Genomic DNA, 20,014 nt, shown 5'->3' with positions numbered 1-20,014 from the left:
CTAGTGGTATTATATACAGTGCTTTTTATTAATATTTGTTAAACAGGTTTGGAAATACTTTATGGAAACACAGTCAACTGGATTACCATTGATCAGAATTTCAGTAGTGAAAGTCCAGTAGTGACATGAATAACATGAGTACATTATGTATTTCTGGTATAGACATGTTTTTTGCATGCAGTGTTAGTTCTATAAAATCAGATGCATTTAATTTAGACACAAATGTGAGATACCATGATTAAGTGCTTTCTATGACATTTCAAAATCACAGGGAATGTTGATATGAAACAAAAGCAAGCAATTCCAGTCAACAAATATAACTGACAGATTCAAATTATTGATAAGATTTTTTTTCTTACAGAGATTTTGAGGGCACTTTACCCATTACATGTTTTTTGGTATTCCTCTCTGGCTTAAATAAAATTATGTAAAATTTTGGAGTAAAAATACAGAAAAGTAACCCAAAACTGGAAGCTAAGATGGCAAATATCTCCACAGCTACTGTGAACTTGCCAGATGAACTGATATAAGCTGGGATAAAGGTGATCCAGACTGCACAGAATATGAGCATGCTGAAGGTGATGAATTTGGCTTCATTAAAGTTATCAGGCAGATTACGAGCCAGAAAAGCCAGCACAAAGCACATGGCAGAGAGGAATCCAATATACCCTAACACAGCATAAAACCCCACTGCTGATCCTACATCACACTCTAGAATTATTTTTTCTGTGAAGTACTTGGTGTTTTTATAAGGTAAAGGAGGTGAAATTGTTAACCAAAGCACACAAATCAGGACTTGAATGAGCGTCAAAGCAAGAACACTTAACCTCTGCTGTGTGGGCCCAAACCATTTCATAATATTATTGCCTGGCAGTGTAGCCCTGAAGGCCATTAACACCACTATTGTTTTCCCCAGAACACAAGAGATGCACAGGACAAATGTGATGCCAAATGCTGTGTGGCGCAACATACAGGACCACTCAGAGGGCTGGCCAATGAAAGTAAGAGAGCAAAGGAAACACAGAGTTAATGAGAAGAGCAGGAGAAAACTGAGCTCCGAGTTATTGGCTTTAACAATAGGAGTATCTTTGTATTTAATGAATACAATAATAACAGCACTAGTTATGCTACTTCCAAGTAATGCAAAAATCACCAACAATATTCCCATTATTTCATTATATGATAGGAACTCAATTTCCTTTAAGATGCATTTATCTCTTTGTTTATTTGGCCAGTATTCCAGAGGGCATGTTCTACAATGAATAGAATCTTGAGAAAAAAAAAAAAAGTTAATTGAATCACAATCTCTCTTCATTTCAATTTCAATGCATGTTTATATACCTAAATCTGTATCTTAATTGAAGCAATGCTGACAGGATACACTTGATATATATATATATATATATATATATATATATATATATATATATATATATATATATATATATATTGACATTCCTGGAATTCTGCTTGTGTGTTTCTATAAACCCCATTACAAGTTGACCTCATTTAAATATGGAAACATACAACACCTCAACTGAAAGTATATGGTATAGTTCTCTAATTGAAAATACAGTTATTTAATTTAAAATCCTATTAATACCTGTTGAATTCATTAATATATGATGCATTTATTTTAAGCTTATTTTATTAAATATACATTTGCAAAAATCACTTTTGTAGTTTTTTTGCTTACCTGTTTGATTGCTGAACTCTCCTATATCACATGCTACACAGTCAAAGCAACAGACAGGCCTTCCCTTCTGAACAGCTTTGCGAGTGCCTGGGGGACAGCTCTCACTGCACACTGACACTGGCACCTTAGAAACAATTGGAAACATGTTTGTTTCATAATGGATATATATTCATTAAATGGATGTAATGCCACTTGAATATTAAGTTAACTGTTACCTGGTCCTGATTCTGTGTCCAAACAATGCGTTTGTTATTAATTGTTAGCTGTTGTTCTTTTGGTAAAGATGCATCATAGTGACCCACTGTAATGAACTCTGTTTTGCCCTTTTCATTTAGTTGCCAGTTTATCAACTCGTATTTTGCTGTAGGGTCTCCGTTCTCATCAAAGTATACTCTCTCATTATTTTTAGTTGTGAAATTGACTTTCTTCAAGTAATTTAGTACCTAAAAAAAAAAAAAGATAATAATGTTTATATATATCTTAGGGCTGTCAGTGTTAACACATTAATACATGCAATTAATTAAAAATGAATAATGCGTTGATATTGTATAATGCAATGTATCACGTTTCTGTATTCTGAGCATTCTGTGCACATGTACGTGGCAACACCTCCCACAACAGTACTTTGCTTGAGAGTATTATCATTATCTGGTCATGTCATACAGAAGAAGAGAGCAGCATTATCTTCTGAAAATGTTAGTTTGAAGATTAGTTTAGTATGAGCACAGTACTATGGTTGTATTTCCTATATTGAGCTTAAGCCTATTTTTATGTATGCATTAACTTAACACTAGCACCACCATAGTCGCTTTTTGAGCAACTGTTGCAATTCAAAAATAAATATCTCTGCGTATGTGAATTTCTCCTGCATCTCCATTCTTATAGCTGACTAAATATTTTAATTAAATACTTACACGTCATTTCAGCTGTAAACTCATCAAAATTAATTTAATAAATACTTTCTTCTTCAACTCCCAGACCTACAGTTTATGGGGTAGACTAAATTTAATATAATATAGCCGACAATCTGGGCTTTGTAAAAAATCAGTCATTGTGAAAGAATTATAATCGTGTTGAGTGCATAAACACGTGAATTTCTACACATCATATATTCATATCATATAATTATTTATTTTATAAGCAGATGTCACAAAATATACTTTCAAGAATCACACCTGATATAGCTCTCGTCTGCCTGTCCTCTAACTGGCTCAGAAAGTTTCTAACTATCAATCTTGATCATGTTGCAAACTCAGGTTTTTGGATCAATGCCTTGATCTGTTTGATTATGTATACTAATTATTTTGTATTAGGTGTAGGGCTAGCAACAGGCTGGCTGGTGTTTTTACTAGAAAGCTGTTAGGACTGCAATTCAATATCTATACAAGATTGAAAAGATGCCCCTTTCCTTCAGCCAGCGCTGTGCCCACTGATACATAAAATAAAGTGACTGAGGTTGTTAATGCAACACATACAGCCCTGTTGATGTCCATGCATGGTGTTGAAAGGCAGTTTTTGGAAATGCACTGTAGTGTTGAAAAGCATGTTATCTGCATTGATATATGCAGCTGTAATAGACGGACAGAGCCATTTCAAAGTCCTTTCACGCTGCGTAAGATGTTATATTTTAGTTTTATGCTATTTTTTTAACAGGTTACTTATGTCCAATAATTCTATTTGTCTGCTAAGATATGTGCAAACTGATTAATACACTATTAAAATAATTTGACAGCCCTAATATATAATATATCATATATATATATATATATATATTAGGGCTGTCAAATGATTTGAATCTAGATTTTTTTTTTAATTATTGAATTGCGATTAATCAAAAATTTTATATGACATTAAAGATTATTTTGATGAAGAATGGAAAGTGGTTAAAAATACAATAGGAATTTTTAAATTAGAGATAATGTAACTCACCTGCCATGGTGTAATCTTTCTCATGTTTCTACATGTCTTATTTACCAGACGATTTAGATCAGGTTTACAACTGTACACTGCCTGTAATGCATGTCCTATGGCATAAACTGCTTTATAAACATTATTGGAAATGTGCAATTCTGAGACATCCATGTATTGGTTATGGACTTCACTTAAATCCTCATTTCCTGTACATCTTTTGAGGTTTTCAGTGCTCAAATGGGTTGTAAATGTACAGGTGAATGCAGCTTCCCACAGCTCCTTGTATAGAAAGTCACCATGTGCATCAGACGGGTGGACTTTCAATAAAAATTCTTTCAAGCCTCTTATGACGGCATTACTGATGGCAAATCCCATTGATCCACTCAAAACGTTACGTCCTTCTTTTGACGCAAAGAGTGAATCTGCAATCCAGGACCCGCTGCCAATCCATTGCAAGCCAGTGACATTCTGTTGGGATAATTCTTTCAATAAAACATCCATGTCTAAGTGAGAAATGAAAGCTACAATAACCTTAGAGCTAGACTTCTTTATACTATCTATTATTCTCAAAATTTTCTTCCTAGGGTTGGTTCTGAAGAAAGGCTCAATATACTCGATGCAAACACCCTCTTTTTGTGCAGCTTCCACAAAGGTAGATATTCCATTGATGCCATAGTCATTATCACTGCAAAGAGCCCCAACCCAGGTCCATCCAAAGTGCTTGACAAGCTGTGCCAGGGCTGTGCTTTGGTAATAGTCACTGGGGATGGTTCTGAGAAATGAAGGGAAATTGTGTTTGTTGCTTAGGCATTCACAGGTAGCAAAGTGACTGATCTATACAGGAGAGAAAATAATATGCAAATTTTGGTTAGTTTTCTTTTTGTTTTCTTTAGTCCCTTAGTATCATATTGGTCATATTTTTCAGAAGTGTAGCTTATTTTTTTTTCTCTTTAATGATTCATGCTAAATTAGTTTATATGACAAAATGCTTACCACTGGTATATGAAATGGTCCAACTGATGCTCCAATAGCTATAGTTGGTGTTGATTCGGTGTCTCCTATTATAGCTTGAACTGTGGCTGGTTGAGTGCAGGTCTGTGCAGAGATTGTTTCTTCTGGTCCATTTGCTAAAGCCAGGGCTGCTCTTATAGCCAGAGTTATAGAGCTGCATGAATCATAGATCTTATAGCCCAGTGAAACACCAGGAAGAATTTGTGTACTGTTATTTATCTCTTCTATTGCAAATATCATAGTTTGGGCATATTGAAATGCTCTGAAATTTAAACTGAAATAAATATGTTAGTATGCATGTTATCATATTTAAAAATAAAAACAATCTAAAACAGCTTACTTGTTTATCTATGTGCAAACCTTTCCTCAGTAACTCCTATTATATGAATTATAAATGTTAGATATGCTTTTCAGATGTTATATTATGTATTATATATATTGTTGTTAAGTTAATCAGTACCATTGTTTGAAAATTGTTCCTTACCTTTTGCATTTCAGTTGCTCTGGAATGGTTGAGAAAGTGGGTTTTATCTCATCCCAGCTGCTATGGAATGAGAATATCCCTCCAATTATAATGTCTCCATCCTTTGATAACTGTGGATAGTCAGCATTTCCTTGCAGTCTACATAAGGGCTCACCTGCACTCACTGGGAGAGGCAGGAGAAGTAATATGATTAGTAGCATTACAAAACAATACTATCCTCCAGTTCTGATTGTTAATATCTGTCGTCTTTTATACTACAACTGGTACTGACACAGATGCTAATCTCTCCAGGATGTAAATATCACGGTCTCTCCCAGGCATTAATCCTCTAAGGTGACGCCAAGCCTAACTGAGCCTGAGGATAAACTTTAAAGTGGTTATGGAGTTGGAACCATTGTGATTATGGCAAATTTACACCCTTTGACAGTGAAATAAAATAATCTGTCCAAATTGCTACAGATTATTTTAGTAAGAATTTGTGCTTCAAGATATAACACATCTCCTTGTTTGGCAGTGGAATGAAGATAATGGCAATGCTTCTTTGCAAAGACTTGAATGGGGGAGTTTCCATGCAGTATTTTTAACTTGTAAACTGATGATGCGCGTGCGTGTTTGGCCTGAAAACGCACGAGAATGAAGGACAGGGTTAATCCCCAATACTAGAGTTAATTATGTAAAAGTGTCGTATTGTCAAAAAACAAGAGAAAAACACGTTTACATGTAAACTTGCATTTCACATTCAAATGCTATTAAGATCATAGTATATACCCTTAAATGACCATATTATAAAGTGCAAGATAACTGGTGAGTTTATTTTGGGTTTCAAGGTAAAGCAATTTGCTGATGGACGTTTCATGGTTAGCAATATTTTTTTTCAGGTTAATGGCAATGCAGAAAGCTGTTTTTTCTTTCTTTTTATTTCCTATTATCAATATGCACTCTATATTGTTGTGGTTCTGTACATTATGTTGTAATCGTAACTTTCTAAAAAATGTATAAGGCTCCATCAGTGTCATATTAGGTAAGATCAGTAAAACAAAATATTAAACAACTAGATGTGAGGCACAAGCGACAGCTGTACACTGTTTAATTTGAACAGGTTTGGCATTTTCCTGCAAAAACAGCACAAGAAGTGTACGTAGAGCAAATTTACATATTGATGGGCTCCTTTGCCCTTAATTTGCATGACGTCGGGTTTATAGCTGCTCGTAACGAGTGCAATAAACTAAGACCATGTATACTCCAAGAGGGATAATTTCATTTAATCTGTGACTCGTAAGGTTAAAACTTACATGAACACATGAACACATGATGTAACGATATAAATAAAAATACAATTGGCAATTACTGGACAAATATATAATTGATTTGTATAAGATAAACTTTATTGATAAGAGACAAACAAAGCAGTGGATCTCAACTGATTATATTTCTCTTTCATGTTTAACAATTAAATGCACTTCAATCAGAAAGGACAGGCTTTGTACAGTGAGGGAAAAAAGTATTTGATCCCCTGCTGATTTTGTATGTTTCCCCAGTGACAAATAAATGATCAGTCTATAATTTTAATGGTAGGTGTATTTTAACAGTGAGATACAGAATAACAACAAAAAAATCCAGAAAAACTCATTTCAAAAAAGTTATACATTGATTTGCATGTTAATGAGGGAAATAAGTATTTGATCCCCTATCAATCAGCAAAATTTCTGGCTCCCAGGTGTCTTTTATACAGGTAACGAGCTGAAATTAGGAGCACTATCTTAAAGGGAGTGCTCCTAATCTCAGCTTGTTACCTGTATAAAAGACACCTCTCCACAGAAGCAATCAATCAATCAGATTCCAAAGTCTCCACCATGGCCAAGACCAAATAGCTGTCCAAGGATTTCAGGGACAAGATTGTAGACCTACACAAGGCTGGAATAGGCTACAAGACCATCGCCAAGCAGCTTGGTGAAAAGGTGACAACAGTTGGTGCGATTATTCACAAATGGAAGAAACACAAAATAACTGTCAGTCTCCCTCGGTCTGGGGATCCATGCAAGATCTCACCTCGTGGAGTTTCAATGATCAGGAGAATGCCAAGGAATCAGGCCAGAACTACATGGGAGAATCTTGTTAATGATCTCAAGGCAGCTGGGACCATAGTCACCAAGAAAACAATTGGTAACACACTACGCCATGAAGGAAATCCTGCAGCACCCGCAAGGTCCCCCTGCTCAAGAAAGCACTTGTACAGGCCCGTCTGAAGTTTGCCAATGAACATCTGAATGATTCAGAGGAGAACTGGGTGAAAGTGTTGTGGTCAGATGAGACTAAAATCGAGCTCTTTGGCATCAACTCAACTCGCCGTGTTTGGAGGAGGAGGAATGACGCCAAGAACACCATCCCCACCGTCAAACATGGAGGTGGAAACATTATGCTTTGGGGGTGTTTTTCTGCTAAGGGGACAGGACAACTGCACCGCATCAAAAGGACGATGGACGGGGCCATGTACCGTCAAATCTTGGGTGAGAACCTCCTTCCCTCAGCCAGGGCATTGAAAATGGGTCGTGGATGGGTATTCCAGCATGACAATGACCCAAAACACACAGCCAAGGCAACAAAGGAGTGGCTCAAAAGAAGCACATTAAGGTCCTGGAGTGGCCTAGCCAGTCTCCAGACCTTAATCCCATAGAAAATCTGTGGAGGGAGCTGAAGGTTCGAGTTGCCAAATGTCAGCCTCGAAACCTTAATGACTTGGAGAGGATCTGCAAAGAGGAGTGGGACAAAATCCCTCCTGAGATGTGTGCAAACCTGGTGGCCAACTACAAGAAACGTCTGACCTCTGTGATTGCCAACAAGGGTTTTGCCACCAAGTACTAAGTCGAAGGGGTCAAATACTTATTTTCCTCATTAACATGCAAATCAATTTATACATTTTTTGAAATGTGTTTTTTTTTCTGGATTTTTTTGTTGTTCTTCTGTCTCTCACTGTTAAAATACACCTACCATTAAAATTATAGACTGATCATTTCTTTGTCAGTGGGCAAACGTACAAAATCAGCAGGGGATCAAATACTTTTTTCCCTCACTGTACATGTTATGGTATTAGTACCATGCCATACATCTATACATTTTGCCTCCGATTGATCCGATTGGATTGCAACATCCATTTTTTTTCAACTTTATTTTTGTCATTTACCATATATTTTATTTAGAATTCATTACATATTGCGTTAATTTGACCCCATACTCTAAACCCAGTGAAATAAATCATCTTAGTTGTGTTTTACATTTGCAATTACTTAAATTGTACTACATGTTCACCATACAGTTACATTATTATTTTTAAATGATATGTACTAGTGGTATTATATACAGTGCTTTTTATTAATATTTGTTAAACAGGTTTGGAAATACTTTATGGAAACACAGTCAACTGGATTACCATTGATCAGAATTTCAGTAGTGAAAGTCCAGTAGTGACATGAATAACATGAGTACATTATGTATTTCTGGTATAGACATGTTTTTTGCATGCAGTGTTAGTTCTATAAAATCAGATGCATTTAATTTAGACACAAATGTGAGATACCATGATTAAGTGCTTTCTATGACATTTCAAAATCACAGGGAATGTTGATATGAAACAAAAGCAAGCAATTCCAGTCAACAAATATAACTGACAGATTCAAATTATTGATAAGATTTTTTTTCTTACAGAGATTTTGAGGGCACTTTACCCATTACATGTTTTTTGGTATTCCTCTCTGGCTTAAATAAAATTATGTAAAATTTTGGAGTAAAAATACAGAAAAGTAACCCAAAACTGGAAGCTAAGATGGCAAATATCTCCACAGCTACTGTGAACTTGCCAGATGAACTGATATAAGCTGGGATAAAGGTGATCCAGACTGCACAGAATATGAGCATGCTGAAGGTGATGAATTTGGCTTCATTAAAGTTATCAGGCAGATTACGAGCCAGAAAAGCCAGCACAAAGCACATGGCAGAGAGGAATCCAATATACCCTAACACAGCATAAAACCCCACTGCTGATCCTACATCACACTCTAGAAATATTTTTTCTGTGAAGTACTTGGTGTTTTTATAAGGTAAAGGAGGTGAAATTGTTAACCAAAGCACACAAATCAGGACTTGAATGAGCGTCAAAGCAAGAACACTTAACCTCTGCTGTGTGGGCCCAAACCATTTCATAATATTATTGCCTGGCAGTGTAGCCCTGAAGGCCATTAACACCACTATTGTTTTCCCCAGAACACAAGAGATGCACAGGACAAATGTGATGCCAAATGCTGTGTGGCGCAACATACAGGACCACTCAGAGGGCTGGCCAATGAAAGTAAGAGAGCAAAGGAAACACAGAGTTAATGAGAAGAGCAGGAGAAAACTGAGCTCCGAGTTATTGGCTTTAACAATAGGAGTATCTTTGTATTTAATGAATACAATAATAACAGCACTAGTTATGCTACTTCCAAGTAATGCAAAAATCACCAACAATATTCCCATTATTTCATTATATGATAGGAACTCAATTTCCTTTAAGATGCATTTATCTCTTTGTTTATTTGGCCAGTATTCCAGAGGGCATGTTCTACAATGAATAGAATCTTGAGAAAAAAAAAAAAAGTTAATTGAATCACAATCTCTCTTCATTTCAATTTCAATGCATGTTTATATACCTAAATCTGTATCTTAATTGAAGCAATGCTGACAGGATACACTTGATATATATATATATATATAAAATTTATTGACATTCCTGGAATTCTGCTTGTGTGTTTCTATAAACCCCATTACAAGTTGACCTCATTTAAATATGGAAACATACAACACCTCAACTGAAAGTATATGGTATAGTTCTCTAATTGAAAATACAGTTATTTAATTTAAAATCCTATTAATACCTGTTGAATTCATTAATATATGATGCATTTATTTTAAGCTTATTTTATTAAATATACATTTGCAAAAATCACTTTTGTAGTTTTTTTGCTTACCTGTTTGATTGCTGAACTCTCCTATATCACATGCTACACAGTCAAAGCAACAGACAGGCCTTCCCTTCTGAACAGCTTTGCGAGTGCCTGGGGGACAGCTCTCACTGCACACTGACACTGGCACCTTAGAAACAATTGGAAACATGTTTGTTTCATAATGGATATATATTCATTAAATGGATGTAATGCCACTTGAATATTAAGTTAACTGTTACCTGGTCCTGATTCTGTGTCCAAACAATGCGTTTGTTATTAATTGTTAGCTGTTGTTCTTTTGGTAAAGATGCATCATAGTGACCCACTGTAATGAACTCTGTTTTGCCCTTTTCATTTAGTTGCCAGTTTATCAACTCGTATTTTGCTGTAGGGTCTCCGTTCTCATCAAAGTATACTCTCTCATTATTTTTAGTTGTGAAATTGACTTTCTTCAAGTAATTTAGTACCTAAAAAAAAAAAAAGATAATAATGTTTATATATATCTTAGGGCTGTCAGTGTTAACACATTAATACATGCAATTAATTAAAAATGAATAATGCGTTGATATTGTATAATGCAATGTATCACGTTTCTGTATTCTGAGCATTCTGTGCACATGTACGTGGCAACACCTCCCACAACAGTACTTTGCTTGAGAGTATTATCATTATCTGGTCATGTCATACAGAAGAAGAGAGCAGCATTATCTTCTGAAAATGTTAGTTTGAAGATTAGTTTAGTATGAGCACAGTACTATGGTTGTATTTCCTATATTGAGCTTAAGCCTATTTTTATGTATGCATTAACTTAACACTAGCACCACCATAGTCGCTTTTTGAGCAACTGTTGCAATTCAAAAATAAATATCTCTGCGTATGTGAATTTCTCCTGCATCTCCATTCTTATAGCTGACTAAATATTTTAATTAAATACTTACACGTCATTTCAGCTGTAAACTCATCAAAATTAATTTAATAAATACTTTCTTCTTCAACTCCCAGACCTACAGTTTATGGGGTAGACTAAATTTAATATAATATAGCCGACAATCTGGGCTTTGTAAAAAATCAGTCATTGTGAAAGAATTATAATCGTGTTGAGTGCATAAACACGTGAATTTCTACACATCATATATTCATATCATATAATTATTTATTTTATAAGCAGATGTCACAAAATATACATTTTTCAAGAATCACACCTGATATAGCTCTCGTCTGCCTGTCCTCTAACTGGCTCAGAAAGTTTCTAACTATCAATCTTGATCATGTTGCAAACTCAGGTTTTTGGATCAATGCCTTGATCTGTTTGATTATGTATACTAATTATTTTGTATTAGGTGTAGGGCTAGCGACAGGCTGGCTGGTGTTTTTACTAGAAAGCTGTTAGGACTGCAATTCAATATCTATACAAGATTGAAAAGATGCCCCTTCCTTCAGCCAGCGCTGTGCCCACTGATACATAAAATAAAGTGACTGAGGTTGTTAATGCAACACATACAGCCCTGTTGATGTCCATGCATGGTGTTGAAAGGCAGTTTTTGGAAATGCACTGTAGTGTTGAAAAGCATGTTATCTGCATTGATATATGCAGCTGTAATAGACGGACAGAGCCATTTCAAAGTCCTTTCACGCTGCGTAAGATGTTATATTTTAGTTTTATGCTATTTTTTTAACAGGTTACTTATGTCCAATAATTCTATTTGTCTGCTAAGATATGTGCAAACTGATTAATACACTATTAAAATAATTTGACAGCCCTAATATATAATATATCATATATATATATATATATATATATATATATATTAGGGCTGTCAAATGATTTGAATCTAGATTTTTTTTTTAATTATTGAATTGCGATTAATCAAAAATTTTATATGACATTAAAGATTATTTTGATGAAGAATGGAAAGTGGTTAAAAATACAATAGGAATTTTTAAATTAGAGATAATGTAACTCACCTGCCATGGTGTAATCTTTCTCATGTTTCTACATGTCTTATTTACCAGACGATTTAGATCAGGTTTACAACTGTACACTGCCTGTAATGCATGTCCTATGGCATAAACTGCTTTATAAACATTATTGGAAATTTGCAATTCTGAGACATCCATGTATTGGTTATGGACTTCACTTAAATCCTCATTTCCTGTACATCTTTTGAGGTTTTCAGTGCTCAAATGGGTTGTAAATGTACAGGTGAATGCAGCTTCCCACAGCTCCTTGTATAGAAAGTCACCATGTGCATCAGACGGGTGGACTTTCAATAAAAATTCTTTCAAGCCTCTTATGACGGCATTACTGATGGCAAATCCCATTGATCCACTCAAAACGTTACGTCCTTCTTTTGACGCAAAGAGTGAATCTGCAATCCAGGACCCGCTGCCAATCCATTGCAAGCCAGTGACATTCTGTTGGGATAATTCTTTCAATAAAACATCCATGTCTAAGTGAGAAATGAAAGCTACAATAACCTTAGAGCTAGACTTCTTTATACTATCTATTATTCTCAAAATTTTCTTCCTAGGGTTGGTTCTGAAGAAAGGCTCAATATACTCGATGCAAACACCCTCTTTTTGTGCAGCTTCCACAAAGGTAGATATTCCATTGATGCCATAGTCATTATCACTGCAAAGAGCCCCAACCCAGGTCCATCCAAAGTGCTTGACAAGCTGTGCCAGGGCTGTGCTTTGGTAATAGTCACTGGGGATGGTTCTGAGAAATGAAGGGAAATTGTGTTTGTTGCTTAGGCATTCACAGGTAGCAAAGTGACTGATCTATACAGGAGAGAAAATAATATGCAAATTTTGGTTAGTTTTCTTTTTGTTTTCTTTAGTCCCTTAGTATCATATTGGTCATATTTTTCAGAAGTGTAGCTTATTTTTTTTTCTCTTTAATGATTCATGCTAAATTAGTTTATATGACAAAATGCTTACCACTGGTATATGAAATGGTCCAACTGATGCTCCAATAGCTATAGTTGGTGTTGATTCGGTGTCTCCTATTATAGCTTGAACTGTGGCTGGTTGAGTGCAGGTCTGTGCAGAGATTGTTTCTTCTGGTCCATTTGCTAAAGCCAGGGCTGCTCTTATAGCCAGAGTTATAGAGCTGCATGAATCATAGATCTTATAGCCCAGTGAAACACCAGGAAGAATTTGTGTACTGTTATTTATCTCTTCTATTGCAAATATCATAGTTTGGGCATATTGAAATGCTCTGAAATTTAAACTGAAATAAATATGTTAGTATGCATGTTATCATATTTAAAAATAAAAACAATCTAAAACAGCTTACTTGTTTATCTATGTGCAAACCTTTCCTCAGTAACTCCTATTATATGAATTATAAATGTTAGATATGCTTTTCAGATGTTATATTATGTATTATATATATTGTTGTTAAGTTAATCAGTACCATTGTTTGAAAATTGTTCCTTACCTTTTGCATTTCAGTTGCTCTGGAATGGTTGAGAAAGTGGGTTTTATCTCATCCCAGCTGCTATGGAATGAGAATATCCCTCCAATTATAATGTCTCCATCCTTTGATAACTGTGGATAGTCAGCATGTCCTTGCAGTCTACATAAGGGCTCATCTGCACTCACTGGGAGAGGCAGGAGAATGAATATAATCAGTAGCATTACAAAACAATAATATCCTCCAGTTCTGATTATTAATATTTGTTGTCTTTTATACTACAACTGGTGGCACAGGTGCTAATCTCTCCAGGATGTAAATAGCATGGTCTCTCCCAGGCACTAATTCTCTAAGGTGATGCCAAGCCTAATTGAGCCTGAGGATGAACTTTAAAATTATTATGCAGTTGGATCCATTGTGATTATGTCTAACTTACACCCTTTGGCAGTAAAAATAAAGAATATTTGTCCAAATTGCTACAGATTATCTTAGTAATGAAATTTGTGCTTCAGGGTATAACACATATATAACAAATATATATAACATATTTAACAAATCTCCTTGTTTGGTAGTGGAATGAAGATAATGGCAATGCTTCTTTGTTAAAGCTTTAATTGGGGAGTTTCCATGCAGTATTATTAACTTGTGAACAGATGAACACGTGAAAGCGCATGAGAATCAAGTTTGTGGCCAGGAGAAACGGCCTCAGAGAAGGACAGGGTTATTCCCCAATACTAGAGTTAAAATGTCGTATTGTCAAAAAACACGGGAAAACACATCCATTTCCACATGTAAACTTGCATTTCATGTTCAAGTGTTACTAAGATCATCATATATACCCTTAAATGACCAAATTATAAAAGTGCAAGATGATAATTGGTTGCGTATGCAACATTGGTTATCTGAAAAAGGAAGCACTGCCCAAGGGGGAGGGGTTTCTGTGCATTGCCGTAGGAACCTGATCGAAACGTCACTCTATCAAAGCTGCCATTGGCCCCTGCGCTTATCACTCAGAACAGGTCCCTTCCCACAGCCTGTTCCATAAAACGAACAGCGAAGGTTCATCCTCTTTTGCCATGAGCCAGGACTCCCGCGCGACCTTAGAACCTTTGGGCAGTGCTTCCTTTTTCAGATAACCGGGGTTGCCCCGCAACCTATCATTATCTTTATAGTCAGAAGCACTGCCCAAGGGAGAGGGGTTACTGTATAACCAAGCCGTCGCAAGGGATGAGGCAGTGAGCTGATAAGGGAGCCTGCCCCGAGGTGTACTGCTAGGGGCCTCGGCAACACAACTCCAGACAGTAACCTCAGGGGCCCTGTAGGGCCGCACCTGAGCCGCCCCGTAGCGAGGACCACAGTCGCGCTCTTACCGGGAACTGTCTAGAATCAGCATATACAAGGTGGGGCTACAGAGGTCAACTCTTACACCCTCTGATCACAATAGCAATGCCTGCTGCTCTACTAGTGCAGCTAGGAGTGAGGCCGAATCTACTTGCACAATATCTGGCGCGGGCAATCAAGCAACTTTTGCAACCTCCGCGTATATCATGGCAGTGATCCAATAGGAGCGGGGCTACAGACCCAATGAAGAAACAAACAGAATACATAGCTGGCTAGTCAACAGAGCAGCCGAGCTGAACAAGAATATACAATATGTACATATTGCTTGACAGCAAGCCTTCATGCTGTCAGTGCGCAGCACAGGAGCAATCCAGCTCAACTGATTAGCACAGAGTGGAAGAGCTCTAATGTGCTGACAATTAGATTTCGTACAAACAAACTATATACATCACGGGGTGCAGGAGTCGGCTCATACGCCACATGCAGAACACAGGAGCAGTTGACACCTATCAAATAGCGCAGCTAGCACAGGGCAGCTACAGCTCTTACCATGTGAATAAATGAACTATGTACACAGTGAGGCACTGGAGAAACTCAAGCGCCCTTCGCTGGAGGACAACAGCAGCGGTACCCTTGCTCCATGGCATACACAGCCAGAGCGGGCCACAGACCTGCTGACCAAGGAACTATATACACAGCGAGGCAGCGAAACTCAAGCACCATCAGCTGGGAACAACGGCAGTGAGCTCCATGCTGCACAGGTCAGACGGAGCCACAGTCCTGCTGTTTCACACACATTATATATATATATATATATATATATATATATATATAGAGAGAGAGAGAGAGAGAGAGAGAGAGAGAGAGAGAGAGAGAGAGGGGTACAGGCCAGACGCATACACCACCGCAACAAAATGTATAATGAACGAACTATATACAGGGCGGCCTCGTAAGGCAACATGCCTGTAGTCCGCATGACAGACCCTGGGAACACATCGACAGGGCTGTCAGTAAATCCAGAAGCAGCTAACATGAGTGCTTGACTGGAAGGCATAGTCCAGTGGAAGGGAAAAACACGGTTCACTAGCTCCCTCTGGATGCACTTAACAGGGGCAGACTGGGAGAGGAAAAGGCAGGAGCTAGAGCCCGTAGGCTACTGAGGCTTGACTGCAGCCAACACTGTGTTCCCAATGGAAGGGACCACTCCCATCATGTCCAACCTGTAGAACCGGGCAAATGTAAGCGTCAAGGCCCAAGCTGCAGCTGAACAAATGTCTGCCAAGGGGGCATCTTGAAAAAGGGCCCAAGATGTGGCAACACCTCGAGTCGAGTGGGCCACCAGGTGTTCAGGCACCGGGGTCCTGGTGGACTCATAGGCCATGGTAATGGTGTCCACAATCCAATGCGAGAGGCGCTGCTTTGAAAGCACCTGGCCCTGTGTCCGCACTCCATAAGACACAAACAGTTGATCCGAGCACCGAATGTCCTTAGTGCGTTCCAAATAGCACCTGAGGGCCTGCACAGGGCAGAGCAGGGTAGGCCTGTTGACATGGAATGGAGACTGATTGTTATGCTGGTTGAAAGTCTCTCCACATCCTGATAGCAATCAATAATTTAAGTGGTCTAAATGTAAAAATATATATATATATCTTCTGTGGAAGGGACAGGACTAAAAAAGGATAGACCAATCATTGCATTCGGTCTGAATGTAATGATAGGATGTCCTTCCTGTCTGTCAATCTATATTTGCATTCCGCCGGGCAACTTGTTTGCGCAGACAATCACACGTCATCAGCGCGAGAACCTTGACGCTGTGCAGAGCGAGCTCGAGAATGGAAGGCGAGCCGCAGCTACTATGTTTAAAAACATAATAACCGTAAATAAGATGTTTACGTTCGTTATTATTGTGATGTCTAACTTGTGAATGAGACATGAGGTAATCTGAAAGCGTTGCGATCGATTCCACCAACACGTATCGCCTCCTGGTGCTGAGACTCTGCTCTGTGTGTGTGTTCATGTGTGATAGAGGGGGGCATGGCTTTGGAGACACCTCTGAAGCGAGGGTGGGCTCTATGCTTTCAAAACAAGCTTGCTAACTGTTGGCCTCTCAGGATTGCATACCCTAGCTTTAAGTGTCACCAGCTTCAGCTCAGCTGAGTTCAGTGGCCCAAATGGGGCTTGGAGAAGTGTGTCCAGCATTACATCAAGACACTATGCAGGCAATAAAGGGGTTCGAGGAGGCCGCAGCCATCGAGCTCCCTTTAAAAACTCTCGCCGAATGAATAGTGGCTACTACCACGTCTGACAGACTCTAGGCAATCAATCGCTCCCACTCAGGGGCCAGGCCCAGAGCTGGAGGAGGCCTGGATTGGGGTGCCAAAGCGTGCCCTGCACCTGGGACAACAAGTCCGCTCTCACTGGGAGCTGCCAAGGCTCTCCGTGGAGGAGGGCGATTAGGTCTGCAAACCAGAATCTCTGAGGCCACCGAGGGGCTATCAGCAGAACTGTTGCTCATTCTCTACTGACCTTCTCCAGGACCACCGGGAGAAGGGAGAATGGTGGGAACGTGTAAAGGAGACAGTGCAGCCACATGTGGGCTTGCGTGTTGATCACTAGGGTTCCTGAGCGGTCTTGGATTCAGAACCATAGTGGGCAGTTTGTAGACTCTGCTGAGGCAAAGAGATCCACGTCCGCCCTGCTGAACAGACTCCACACTTGCTGTATCGCAGACGGGACTGGGTGGCCTCCCTGAGAGAGGAGGTCTGCTGCCGTGTTGGCCAGGCCTGGGAGGTGAACTGCTCTGATGGAGCAGAACCGTGGCTGTGCCCACAGAAATAGACGGCGTACTAGACAGTACAGTCTGCGAAACCGGAGACCTCCTTGCCTGTTGATATAGGCGACCACCGCTGTGCTGTCTGTCCGAACCAGCACATGGGCCCGTGCTGGCTCCGTCCACCTGCCTCGGACTCCACGTCCGTCGCAGACTGCTCCCCAACCCTGCTTGGAAGCGTCTGTCATCATAACTGCTCGGTGGTAGACTGGCTACAGGGGCACACCGAGGGTTAAATTGTGAGGGCTACGCCACCAACGGAGTGCCTTCCAGCACGCCAGAGTAACTGTGACCCGGCGTGTTCGATCACGGCGAGGATGCATCCTGAGAGACCTGAACCACCACTGCAGCAGCCTCAATTGGAGGAGGCCGAGGAGGAGGGTCTCTGATGCAAAGGGCAAAGGGATACCCTGACACGAGCTCTCAGTCGAAAGAGAGAGAGACACGTGCGTATGGAGGCAACTCTGTCTGGCGCCAGGGTGGCGAGCTTGGCAACGGAATCGAGGGGCAGTCCGAGGAACTGCATCAGGCGGCTCTTCTCTTGATTGACCCGAAGGCCCAATTCGGAGAGGCGGCCTAAAATCAGGTTCATGTGGCTCTGAACCTGCTCCCTCAAGTGAGAACAAACCAGCCAGTCATCTAGATAGTTGAGGACGCGGACCCCCTGACAACGCAAGGGGGCTAACACGACGTCCATGCACTTGGAAGAAGTGCGTGGGGCTAGGTGACAGGCTGAAGGGGAGAACAGCAAACTCAAAAGTTCGGCCATCGAAGGCGAAGCAAAGAAACTTCCTGTGCGCCCGTGCAATGGGGATGTGAAAGTACGCATCTTTCAGATCCACCGTGGTGAACCAGTCACCAGGCTTGATGGCCTGGTTCGTGGTGCACAGGTTGAGCATCTTGAAGCACAACACCTTGAGGTGACGAATCAGCCGCCTCAGATCCAAAATTTTAATTTTAATTTTCTATTTGTATTGTATTAGTTATTATTGATAGCTAATCCGACTCTGTTTCGTCTGTGCTCTGGGGCTCCGGTTGCACTTTCAGTTTCATTTTCGGGTACAAATAGAACACTTTAAAAATAATAGTCAGTTTATATAGTGCATTATATATTCCAACTGGTTGCTGTGTTGGTTTTTTGTCCACAGGGCTTTTACCTCCACAGCAGGAGAGCTAGTAGCGGCAGTAAAATCCGAGGCCCAGCTGCCCGGCCTGAGCCTTGGTGTGTCGTAAGAGATCTCCTCCGCTGGCTTCTGCCCGCACTACAGCCCGCACCTGCGGCTGTAGGAGATCTTGCTCTATCAGTTCACTGAGAAGCTCTGCTTAGCCTCCTTGTCCATGTGTGCAGGCCTCGGTTTTAGATCCCGCTACGGCTGGTCGTCTACTACCCTCGGTCCCCTCGGACCCCTGACTCTGCGACACTCGGTGTCCCCGGAAACCCCAGCACACACGGGTATGTACACGCGGTGCTTGTATCCAGCACCTGGTGCTTGGCATATACAGTGTTCTGTCCGGCAACAGTAAGGTTGTGTTTGGTTGGTGTCGCAGTGCCCCCGTGTACATAAACATTACCGGGTTCAGACGCACTTACAGCAGCAAGCCCGCTAGGCGCTCCACTTGTCGCAAAGCCATTTCAGTTGTTGTGTGTCCCTGGTGCAAACACTGACCGATGCCCCTGCTGCACGTTTCCCTGTTCATGCCCATGTGTGCTCGGCGATGAGCGTCCCTGCACGTGCACTTGAATGACATGGAAGAGCGGCGGAGTGATGGCCACAGGCTCCCTCCCCCTCTTCTGAGTCGTCGCTTGCCTCCTCCCCGCTGTGCTGTCGACAACGCAGGTCAGGCTCCGTGGACAGGGAGGGTGATGAGGCCATCCATGCCTTAAACAGCAGGATGGAACAAATCTCCGCTCTCCTGGCCCCACAGGCACCGCAGGCAGTGCAACAGTGCCGCCCCCCCCACACCATGATGCTCCACCACCGGCTCGCACTGCACCATTGGAGTCTGAGGGGAGTCTATCTGCCCCATCCCAGGATGTGGGCAGTAGACAGGCCATCTTGGAGGAGGGCCGCCTGTCTCTGGGTCCAAGACTCTTGGGTACTCGAAATTGTATCAGTTGGCTACTCCTTGCAGTTTCAAACACGTCCACCCCCCTTTCGAGGTGTGGACGCGAGTGAGGAATGCTTCACATTGAAATCACCACTCTCCTAGAGAAGCGAGCAATCCGCAAAGTGCCCCTGCCTGGGTAGCACGAGGGATTCTATTCCACATACTTCCTTGTGCCCAAGAAAGATGGCGGTTTCCGCCCCAACTTGGATCTGAGGTGCCTGAACTGCTACCTCAAGGT

The 20,014-nt window shown here is 40.3% G+C and overlaps 2 protein-coding genes across 2 annotated transcripts; both read right to left on the bottom strand.

Annotated features, from left to right (window-relative positions):
- Positions 1 to 355: 355 nt before the first annotated feature.
- On the bottom strand, positions 356 to 4,858 carry LOC136754144 (extracellular calcium-sensing receptor-like). The gene is made up of 5 exons (XM_066710477.1): positions 4,601 to 4,858; positions 3,626 to 4,441; positions 1,912 to 2,139; positions 1,697 to 1,820; positions 356 to 1,269 (listed from the first exon to the last, which is right to left on the bottom strand). The coding sequence occupies exons 1-5, from the start codon at positions 4,856 to 4,858 to the stop codon at positions 356 to 358; spliced, it is 2,340 nt and encodes a 779-aa protein (XP_066566574.1).
- A 3,940-nt stretch (positions 4,859 to 8,798) lies between these two features.
- LOC136754143 (extracellular calcium-sensing receptor-like) lies at positions 8,799 to 13,276 on the bottom strand. Its single transcript, XM_066710476.1, has 5 exons — positions 13,019 to 13,276; positions 12,044 to 12,859; positions 10,318 to 10,545; positions 10,103 to 10,226; positions 8,799 to 9,712 (listed from the first exon to the last, which is right to left on the bottom strand). The coding sequence occupies exons 1-5, from the start codon at positions 13,274 to 13,276 to the stop codon at positions 8,799 to 8,801; spliced, it is 2,340 nt and encodes a 779-aa protein (XP_066566573.1).
- Between the last annotated feature and the right edge of the window lie 6,738 nt (positions 13,277 to 20,014).

This window comes from Amia ocellicauda, chromosome 7 (genome assembly GCF_036373705.1).
Source record: "Amia ocellicauda isolate fAmiCal2 chromosome 7, fAmiCal2.hap1, whole genome shotgun sequence".
Classification (NCBI taxonomy): domain Eukaryota; kingdom Metazoa; phylum Chordata; class Actinopteri; order Amiiformes; family Amiidae; genus Amia; species Amia ocellicauda.
The sequence above is the reverse complement of the archived record's forward strand: the minus strand, read 5'-3'. Positions and strand labels throughout refer to the sequence as shown.